At 37.7% G+C, this 10720-nt stretch overlaps 2 protein-coding genes across 2 annotated transcripts; one reads left to right on the forward strand and one right to left on the reverse strand.

Moving 5' to 3' along the window:
* On the forward strand, positions 1–1402 carry LOC111483139 (GATA transcription factor 5-like). The gene is made up of 2 exons (XM_023129281.1): positions 1–428; positions 526–1402. The coding sequence occupies exons 1-2, from the start codon at positions 147–149 to the stop codon at positions 1198–1200; spliced, it is 957 nt and encodes a 318-aa protein (XP_022985049.1). The 5' UTR covers positions 1–146; the 3' UTR covers positions 1201–1402.
* Positions 1403–4462: 3060 nt separating this feature from the next.
* LOC111483129 (leucine-rich repeat receptor-like serine/threonine-protein kinase BAM3) lies at positions 4463–5952 on the reverse strand. The gene has a single exon (XM_023129267.1). The coding sequence runs from the start codon at positions 5852–5854 to the stop codon at positions 4601–4603; it is 1254 nt and encodes a 417-aa protein (XP_022985035.1). The 5' UTR covers positions 5855–5952; the 3' UTR covers positions 4463–4600.
* Between the last annotated feature and the right edge of the window lie 4768 nt (positions 5953–10720).

Raw genomic sequence — 10720 nt, forward strand, 5'->3', positions numbered from 1 at the left:
CATAGGGGGGGCACGGACGCTTTCAGGCCTCATTCAATGCTCCTTACAGAACTCACCATCCATTTTTGTTCCCAAACAAACTCCATTTTCATCCTTCTCTCTCTCTCTCTCTCTCTCTCTCTCTCTCTTCACAGGCTTATCGGACCATGGAATGTGTTGATGGAGCTCTCGAGATTCTTCAATTGAGCCCACAACTCTGTTTTCGTGATAATGGCTGTTTTAATCCCCAGAATCTTCCCACCTCCGATGATTTCTTCGTCGACCAACTCCTCGATTTCTCCAATGATGACCAATTTGTTCAAGACCAGACCCCCGACGAGGACGAACACGACCATGACGACTCTGTTTCTCTTTCCGGTCAAGAAATTCATCCGAACTCCATTGTTTCCGATCATCCTTCTTTACCCTCCGGCGAACTTACCGTTCCGGTGTTGTTTTTGTTTCCTTTCCCCTGTTTTTTGAACAGAGTTGCGGGGGTTATTTTAATTTCTGTAACATTGATGAAGGCTTTGCTATTTTTAACAGGTGGATGATTTAGCAGACCTCGAATGGTTATCTCATTTCGTTGAGGATTCTTTCTCTGGATTCTCGGCTTCCTTCCCCTCCGCCGGAATTTCTTCCTTGGTGAAATCGTCAAAGGACTCCGCCGCCGTAGACAAGCAACCGGGCAACGGTGGTTCTATTTCGCCGCCGGAGAACTGTTTCAAAACCCCCATTCCGGTTAAGGCTAGAAGCAAACGAACGAGAACTGGCGGTCGAGTTTGGTGCCTCGCCTCACCGTCGTTGACCGAGTCATCCTCCAGTTCCACAACGTCGTCGTCCTCCTCCTCGTCGCCGGCTAGTCCTTGGCTTATACTTCCCGACCGTTTCGAACCGGAAATTCCAAAGAAGAAACCAAGGAGAAAGTCGTTATCAGAAAAGCCCAAAACCAGCGTCGGAGCTCAGCCTCCTCGGCGGTGCAGCCATTGCGGAGTCCAGAAAACCCCCCAATGGAGAACCGGCCCCCTCGGAGCCAAAACTGTCTGCAACGCTTGCGGCGTCCGATTCAAATCGGGTCGACTATTACCCGAATACCGACCCGCCTGTAGTCCAACTTTCTCCAGCGAATTGCACTCCAACCACCACCGGAAAGTCCTCGAGATGCGCCGTAAAAAGGAAATCGCCGCCCCGGCCGAGTTATTAACCTTAGAACAGAAATAGCATACCGTAGTTGAGGCGGGCCACCGGAGGAGGAGGAAGAGAAGAGTAAAGTTTAGGTAAGGAACCGGATTTATCGAACCCGGTTCAATTAATCCGAGTTAGTATACATTTTCCGCCCTCCTCGGTGCGCCGTAGGTTTGTAGCAATGTACGTACGTAACCGTCTAGAGAAAAAAAAAAAAAAATTATTATGTATTTCTAAATTTGAATTTCTTTTATTATTAAAATTTTAGATTAAATCACATTTAACTGCAAAATGTATTTTTCACAATAAGTTCCGTATTTTATAACGTAATTTATTTTATTATAGAAGAATAATAGACGTAATAAATAATAATATAATATTTAATTCGACAGTTACTTAAAAAAATAATAATAAATAAAATAGAAAATTGTCGGAGGGAGAGGAATTTGGGCGAGTTTTAAACGGCTTTAGTGGCCGTTGGAAGGCGTAAAAATTATGAAGGACGAGGCGGGGCGACATATGTAATTTAACATATTAAATAACTTTAATTCCTAATTATGGCGTAATAATTAGGTCTGTTTGAAACTGTTGGGCCGTTTTGGTTTCATAAGAAAGTCGAGGCCCATTAATTAATTTACTATTTTTAAAAAATATAGTAATTCAAGTAAAAAGGATTTCGTGTAATTTTCGTAAAGAATAAAAATTAGAGAAATTAAATAGGGGGCACGTGGTTTGGTTTGACGTGGAAAATATCAGAAAAGATCAAAGGTGAAAGACTAAAATGCCCTTGAGTGAGTTTTGCAAATTATTACGTGGCAATCATAAGTTGGTTTTATTCATTTTATTTCAAATAATTTTTTTTTTTTTTCTTTTGGAAATTATTCACATGCAGCAATTATGGGTGTGGGTGGAGGTGGGAAATGGAATAATTATGGCAAAAAATAAAAATTAATAATTAAAAAAATGGATTTTTTATTTTATTTTTATTTTTAATTTTAATTTTCCAAATGAATTCAGCCAAAAGAAAGGGAAATTTTGGGGGGTTTCTTTTTACCTGAATTCGAGCTTATACTTATACCTATCATTGTCACACCCCACTAATATTTCTTTTTAGGAAAATTAAATTAATTAATTAATTAAAAGAAATTAAAATTCCTTTTTTGCAGTGCCCATATTTTGCAAGAATATATTCAGTTTTATTTATTTATTTATTTATTTATTTTTTTGCAAAAGGAAATATCCTTATAGACACCCAACATGTACCAATAGCATGGTGCCCACGTGTAGTGTGTATTTGGAATAACTTTTTTTTAATTATATTTTCGATTTAAATTAAAAAGTTAAATTATAAATTTAGTCTGCAAATATATTTATTTATTTTTAATGAAGTAAATAAATTAGTCAATTTCCAGAAAAGATAATATAAACGATAAAATATTCGAGACCTATGGTTAAAAGAACGAATGATTAATAGAGAAATGCTGAATTTGTGTGTTAGAATTGGAATGGTTGCGTTCAAAAGAAGTGATCTTGGAATCGATTTTTAATGTAGAAAGGCATTTCGATTCAACCATAATTTGGTCCTTCCCCCATATCCCTTCCAAAAATTATGCAAGAGCTTGCCCATATCCATCACGAATTACTTCCTTTATACTTTAACGAGATTCGAGTAGCCGATGAACTCTAACCACTTTCTAATTATATACACGTTTTTTGTTTGATATACTAATTCTAGTTGTATGGGTGATATATTGTAAGATCTTACATCGATTGTAGAGGGAACGAAGTATTCTGTATAAGAGTGTGAAAAGACACGCTTTAAATTCTTGAAGGAAAGTCTTAAAAGAAAAGCGCAATATTTGTTAGTGGTGAGTTTGGACTCTTATAAATGGTTTCAAAAGGACGGTGTGTTAGTGAGGACATTGGACACCAAGGGGTTGATTGTGGGTATTAGAACTAAACACCGGGCAATATGCCAGCATGGACGATGAGCCCCAGGATCAAAGTCAACATCAGTTGGTGTGCCAGCGAAAACGCTAGGTCCTGAGGAAGGTGAATTGTGAGATCTCATCTCGATTGGAGGGGACACAAAACATTTCTTGTAAAGACGTAGAAACTTGTTTTGTTACACATAAAACTGAGACTAACAGGTTTTTGTAACTTGGGTCGATGAAAATTTCTTTTTGATGGTCGGTTATTCTTCTCTGATTTTGGAATTTTTATCTCGTGCATTATAACCTATGAGATGAGGTGGGCGGACTGATTGCGATGTGTGGTGGATATCTAACCTAACTAGATGAGGTTAGGCATAAGGTAAGTGGGTTGGGCAATGGGTGGCCTTAGTCCACCAAAGATAGTAAAGGACAAGTCCGAGAGCTCACTCATTGGTCGGAGTACCTTTAATGTATGTCACTTTGGAGCTTACAGTGACCTTGCTATATAAAAGACTATAGACACGAAACACTCCCAAACACATTTCTACGTAAACAACTTCGAGATTCAAACTCATACCATACTAAAATTTGAGGTCTACACGAAAATATATACTATAAATGTTATATTAATAATTAAAATGTTGTAAAGTTTTAATATTAATATTATAATTTCGTAACCAAAAAAAATCTTATATCTAATTGACTTCCTAAATATTCCACCTAATAATAAGGCCAAAATAGGTGGGGTAAATTGAGGCCCAATAACCACACAATGTATGCGACCCAAATTATGCTCAATAGGCTTCCTAATGTTACATTTGTAACGTGATATTTATATAACAATTTGTGTGGTTCTCGAGCCCTCGAAACCCAAAATTTCAGATTGATTGGACGGGTGATCCGAATAATTCAAATAGCGTTTACAACCCAACTCTATTTTTTGGTTAGATTAGGTAGTCGGAGGCACATTATATTAATAATTAAATCTATGATATCCTAACAAAACCTTCTTATAAAGATGTGAAAACCTTTCTCTAGTAGTGGACAACTTGTAGTTGAACTGTTACATTACTATTTTATCTTTATAATAATCTACGGGAGAATAGAGTTGAGTTGTAACCCTATTTTTTAGTTGATCGGGTTGACCCGACTATATCAATTGAATTTTTTATTTTTTAAAAACACGATCAACCCAACTTTCATGATTTGAATTGAATAATTTGGAATGGTTGAGTTTTCGGGAAATAAATGAGTTTCGATGTGAGGTCACGAGAGAGATATCCATCAACGGTTAGGAAGGAAGTGAAGCACACTCACATGCCCTCTAGTAACACTTGTGTCAGAATCACATAATAACAATAAAATAAAAAAATAAAATCTCCCAATTCCCAATCAATTATTTATGAACATTCATCGTTACAAACTCTCCAATTAATCTTAATCCAAAAAAACATGTCTAAATCAATCAACCTTAGCATCCTAAACAACACACTCTGTTTTTTTTATGGGATTACCGGCCCGGCGCTCCGGCATTCGGCGGAGGATTTCTGCTCGCCTCCTTGGCAGAAGAACAAGAATGTCGGGCAACGGAACAGGCAGTTCCCGGCGAGTGTCACGGTGGCCGAGTCGGGTTTCATCAGCCGTAGTGGCTCCGGGATTGGACCGAATAGATAGTTTCCGCCCAATAATAGTCTTACTAACGGTGACATTCCCGGCTCTGGTTTGGCGGTTTTGAAGGCGTAGAGAACCGGAATCATTCCGGTGAAGTTGTTGTTCTCCAGTGACAAAGCAGAGAGCTTCGGCATTAACGCTAGGAACGGCGGCAGAAATCCAGTGATTTCGTTGTCGCTTAAATCGACGGCGATGAGACTACTCCGAGCACCGCTGGAATTTGGTGTTTCCACGGCGGAGAATTGGTTGAAAGAGAGAGTAAGTTGTTCCAAAGACGGATGTTCAAACAGAGCCGCCGGAACAGAGCCACTGAATTGATTATGACTCAGATCCACAACTTGAAGATTACCCAAATCGCCAATACTACTCGGAACCACTCCTTCAAAGCTATTATTCCTCATCAATAATTGAACCAACGACGCCGGAAAACCCGCCGGAAGCTCTCCAGAAAACCCATTATCAGTTCCATCCAAATAATACAAATTCTTCAAAACACCCAAATCAGGAAACGCACCGGTGAACCCATTAGACTGCAATTCCAGCCGCTTCAAACTAACAAGCCCCACAAAACTCGCCGGAATAGAGCCATTAAACCCATTTCCATTCAAATAAAGCTCCTCGAGCGCAGAGAGCGAGCCGATTGAGGGCGGAACCTCGCCAGAAAACGAGTTGGAAGAGAGACTGAGTGAACGCAACCGAGTCAAATTGGAGAAGGAGTTGGGAATCGGACCAGAGAAGAAATTATTGGAGAAATCGAGCGATTGCAGAAAAGGGAGGTTCCAGAAAACAGAGGAAAGGGAGGCGGAGTAGCCAGCGTGGTCGAGGGTGAGGTCGGTGACTCGGGAGACGCCGGAGACGACGTCGTCGCAGCGGAAACCGCAGGTGAACTTGTGGCCGAAGAGATTATCACATGGGTCGAGAGAGAAATCCCAGGATTCGAGACAGGAGCCGGAGGGGATAGAGGTCGGGTCGAGAGCGTTCTTGAGCTGTTTGAGAACCTGGGTGTCTTCCCAATGGGTCTTGGCTTGAAGTGGAAGGAGGAGCGCCATTAAAAGGGGGAAGAGGGGAAGAAGGAGAGAAGCCATATACAGAGACAGAGAGAACGAGGCAGGGGAAGATGGTGGTGATATGATTTGGGGAAGTGGGGGTTTTAAAACAGAGGATGTGTCAGAGCAATCAACGATGGTATTGGAACTTTGTATTTAAAGTTTGGAAGTGATGTCGTGGGTTTTGGGGGAAACCAGAGGCACACACCCAAATGGGTGCCTTTTGCCCAAAAAAAAAAAAACTAAATCATGTCTTTTTTTTTTTTTTTAAAAAATAAAAATAATATTTTTCAAAATATATATATTAAAAATAAATATTTTTTAAATATATATTAAAAACTAAAGTAATATATATATATATATTAACTCAAGTGAAAGAAAAGTTTTTATAAATAATATAGGGATTTATCTATTTTAAAAGTTTATAAGTGAGCATATTATTTTTTAACATTTTAAAAAGAGGTGTGTTTTTAAAATGTTTAAAAGCAATTTTTAAACTTTTAAAAATAGTATTAATGAAACTATTTCTTTAAATATTTTTTTAAAGTTAAATGGTATTTTTAAAATTTTTAAAAAATATAATGATATTTTTATATAAAATATTAATTGTTACCTAGAGATTTTAGTTTATATTTATTCTTTTATTTTTTAAAATTTAAATGTATGATTAAAAGTTTTAAAAGTTTGATATTTTGTAGTTTCTTATTAATATAATATATATTAAAAAAATAAAATAAAGATTTTTTTAGTTAGATTTAAATACTATTTAATTAGTTAATAAACTACCAGACTGGTGACATTTTTTTATTAGATGAGTTGCGGTGGTCACTTTAACGGCCAAAAATGCCAAGTTGGATCCAATCCCTATATTTAATGTTTAATATGTAATAATTCATCCTTAAATTTTATAATAATTTAATAATAAGATTTATATTAAAATATTAAAAATATAAATATACCTGGACTAAGTTCGTTCATTAATTTTGTTAAGTTCATAAAAGTTTAAGAAATAAAAATATTTTAAAAATGAAGTTTATATTCAATTAATGAATTTAAAAAAAATATTATTACCCGTCTCTTTAATAAGTTAATCATTTTAACGAGATAACATCATAATTAAGAATATTATAAGATAACTTGTTAATAGATATAGATGAAAAAGGTATACATTAGTGCATGTGGTCCATGACAAAGACATGTCGAGCTTGAGTTTGACCATGTGATCCATGATATATGGGACATCATAAGAGTATGTAATATGGGTAGCGTTATAAGTAATTTTAGATTAAATATTATCAAACTCAAAGACGAGCATCCCATTACATATTGAGTGTAGAGCATAACTAGAGTAAGATAGTTTAGAGGTAACTAAGTTAAGGAAAAATAGAAACTGACCGAAGGCAACATAGCGAGCCTGTTTAGGAGTTTGGCCCAAATTTGATCATACCCTCGGCCCAAATGAGCCCGAGGGATACCTTAGCCTCAACATGGTCGGTCAACTTTGGAACAACTCAAAGTAGTTCCATTCATATTTCTTTCATTAAACTGCTATATTAAGACGATAATTAATACTTTTATCTACTAAATTATGTTCGAATTGGTTTCGATAATATTAAACGACTATTGTAATAATCATAGGTTGTTATAAATGGAAGGTGGAAGAAAGGCATCTTAATGCTTTGTTTCTAAGAGTAGTTGGTGTTTGTTCAGTTGGCATTTCTATATGTTAGTACCTAATTTTAACAATTTTTTTAAAATTTTCCAAATCATAATTTTCTTGTTTGTTTCTTTTTTTTTCCACCAAACAAATGACTTTTTTTTTAATATATATATATATATATATATTTAATTATTGTTAAATAAATTATTGTCCTTGGGTACAACCACCAAAACTTTAATTTATTTAATCATGATTAAATATTGTTGGACTATTTTACAATTTTTTTAATCTTTTTTCCATTAAATTTGCATTTTAGTTTCTAATTATGTTAAACTTGTAGGTCCTTGCCATAAATTTAAAGGAAAAAAAAAAAAAAAAACTCAAGCGTTATTTATTTATATTAACTTATATATTATGAACTTTTTCTTAATTAATTAATGTGGGGCTTTAACACTCTGACAACGGGCGTGTTCTCTCTCTAACGTACGGATTTTTTTAGCAGTTTGTCGTACTATCGACGAGCTACAAAACTCTTTTAGCATTCTAGTACTCACTAGATATCAACCTTATCCTTATTGCTACAACCACCGAGTCTTTGTGAGTACCAACGACGCGATGCATTCATCCATGGTGAAAGCACTCGACAACTAGAGTTTCTTCATCCAACATTTTAAATCTAGCCAACCCACTAGCATAATCGATTCATTCTCTATTAAAAACGCTAAGGATACGAGTCCAGCTCTTTGTTCAAGTGATTTTTTGTTTGGTTTTTGAAAAATAAAAAATTTAAGAGGGTTGACCCCTTGACATTTTTTCTGTGAGATCAACCCAACCGACCTAAAAATATAATTTTAACCTAACTATGTCCTACTTTCTTTTTTAAATTATTATGAAAAACAAGAATATCATTGATAATAGATGTTAGTGATGAACATTGTGAATGTTTCGTATTTGAGTTTTATGAGATTTTAGTTATTAATGTTGTAACGGTAAGGGTTTAAAAAAAAAAAAAAAAACCTGAAATCTAGCCGGAAATAGCGAGATTCGGGTGAGGCATGCCTTGCCAACAAGGGCGTATTAATTCCTTGAGTCCCCATATTAAACCTTAGATACCTTAGTAGCCGTCTTTTCCTTTCGAGTTACTGTCGTACATGTGAGGGAGGAGCTAGGTGAGGAAGCGACGAGTTTAGGTGAGGAATCGAAAACATCACGAGACTTCAGACTTCTATGAGTCCTTAGGTAGGAGCAAACCGATGCCAGGGTACTTCGTAACAAACGGGACAGACGCACCGCCAAGGACGAACGGAAGGCGATGGTCTCATCGGCAACGGCAGTCGAACTCTGCGATTAGGGTTCATCGGAATTCTCGGGTGAGGAAGACAATGCAGCAGGTCGCGGGTTAGGTTCTTCGGGTACCCACGAGCTTGCTCAGCCAACGTGCGGCCCGCGCCTTGCAGTACGCGTCAGACACTGACTTTGGGTCGCGTATCCATCCAGCCCAAGACCAGCGATACCAGCCTGCGTCCAAGAGTTGTGCGCCACCAGGGACCTTCTCGACTTGTCGGCTCAGTGTTTTAGCTCCACAGCTCGGCTCGGCTCGACGGTGTGGCTCGACGACTCGGCTTAACAGCTTGGTATACAAATAATATACCGATTTCTAGGTTTTTGACTCTTCTGGAGCCGTTTTTGCCCTTATTTTAGGCATCTGAGGTTAGTGTAACTCTTAATTATTAAACATAGATCATGATAGGAACTTACCTTGATAGATAGACATAAGGTTTGGTTGGGTTACATCATGAAAAGACGCTAAGTGTATATTGTGGTGTTATAGGAGGTAGTTAGACGTGAACGTTAGCTTATTGCGAGTAACTTCGGTCAAGGCCAAGAGGTAAGTAACATGTTGGTGTTAGTTATGTATGTATGACGGTGCATGCCCTGTGCCCTTGCATTCACGATTGTGTTGTTGATGTATGCTAGGTTATATGTTTCTTGCCGTGAACTGCTGATGTATGCCATGTTTATGTATGTGATGTTTGTGCCATGATTTGCTACCCTGTATGCATGAGCTTGATTGACATGTCACAATTGTAATGAGGACTTCGCATGCCATGAATGTGAGGACTAGTATGCTACGATATGCTTACTCGATGTTTAACCTAGTTATGCTATGTAATGCGGTGAGGGGATGGAACGTTGTATGTATAATGTCATGGAGGTGAACCTTAAGGACCTCACACGCGCTATGTGTTATGTACATGGGGTTATTTCCCCGTTATGCTGATGACGGTACGGACGCGTACGTTCCATATTATGCTCGCTATGATATCATGTAGGCTCTCCTTTTCCGTGGCGTCCGGTACTGTATGTCATACGTACCCTACCAAGCCAGGCCTAGGGAGTTCACATGCGAGCTCGCCTGGTGGGCCCACAGTCACGTACGTGGGCCATGCGTAGGGAAGTACCACGCATCCATCCTGCCCGGACAAAGCAAGGGCCTAAGGCCATGGGAAGGAATGGAAGACAGGTCCCCCTCACGTTTTCTTTCTTTTGGTACTTGTGCTTATGTATGTGTGTTGTATGCAACTAGTATGTGTTCTAAATGTATGTTGTATGCTTAACTCCAACACTGGGGTGACTTACTGAGTATTTTATATAATACTCAAGCCACGTGCTACCCATATTTTCAGGTAAGGGCAAGGCCCCCATATACGGCTGAGGGTGAATGCTGCGAAGGCCATGGAAGTCTTAGGGAGGGCTTGTAGTGTCGTAGGGTCTTGTTTGGACTCGTTCGAATGATAGTTAAATTGCAATGATTCCTCTTAGTTACCTGTTGATTTATTTCTTAGTTAGGTTCTCGCTATTGTTTTCCCCCTGATATGAACTACTTATAATAATTAACCTATCGTTGCTATTGAGGTTGTCTTACATAAATTTTCGTAATTTTGTCATACGAGAGCAAGGTAAAGCCGCTAATTAGGTTAGAGAAAATTAGGGGCGTTACAAATATAATCCATATATAGCGTAGGCCTTAGTCCAAACAGATTTTCTACATTTGGTTGGGTTGAATAAAAAAAGTCAATGGATCGAAAAGGCCCAATTTGTCGGTCTTTCCCTTCGGGACTTTATAATTAATTAAGCTTTAGAGATATTTTTTCTAATAGGGCAACCATTCAAACTCTTATTAATTATTTGAGACGATAAAGTAATATAGACATTAAGCTGATAAGTAAAGCGGTGAAGTGTTA

This window comes from Cucurbita maxima, unplaced genomic scaffold, assembly GCF_002738345.1.
Source record: "Cucurbita maxima cultivar Rimu unplaced genomic scaffold, Cmax_1.0 Cma_Scf00008, whole genome shotgun sequence".
Lineage (NCBI taxonomy): Eukaryota > Viridiplantae > Streptophyta > Magnoliopsida > Cucurbitales > Cucurbitaceae > Cucurbita > Cucurbita maxima.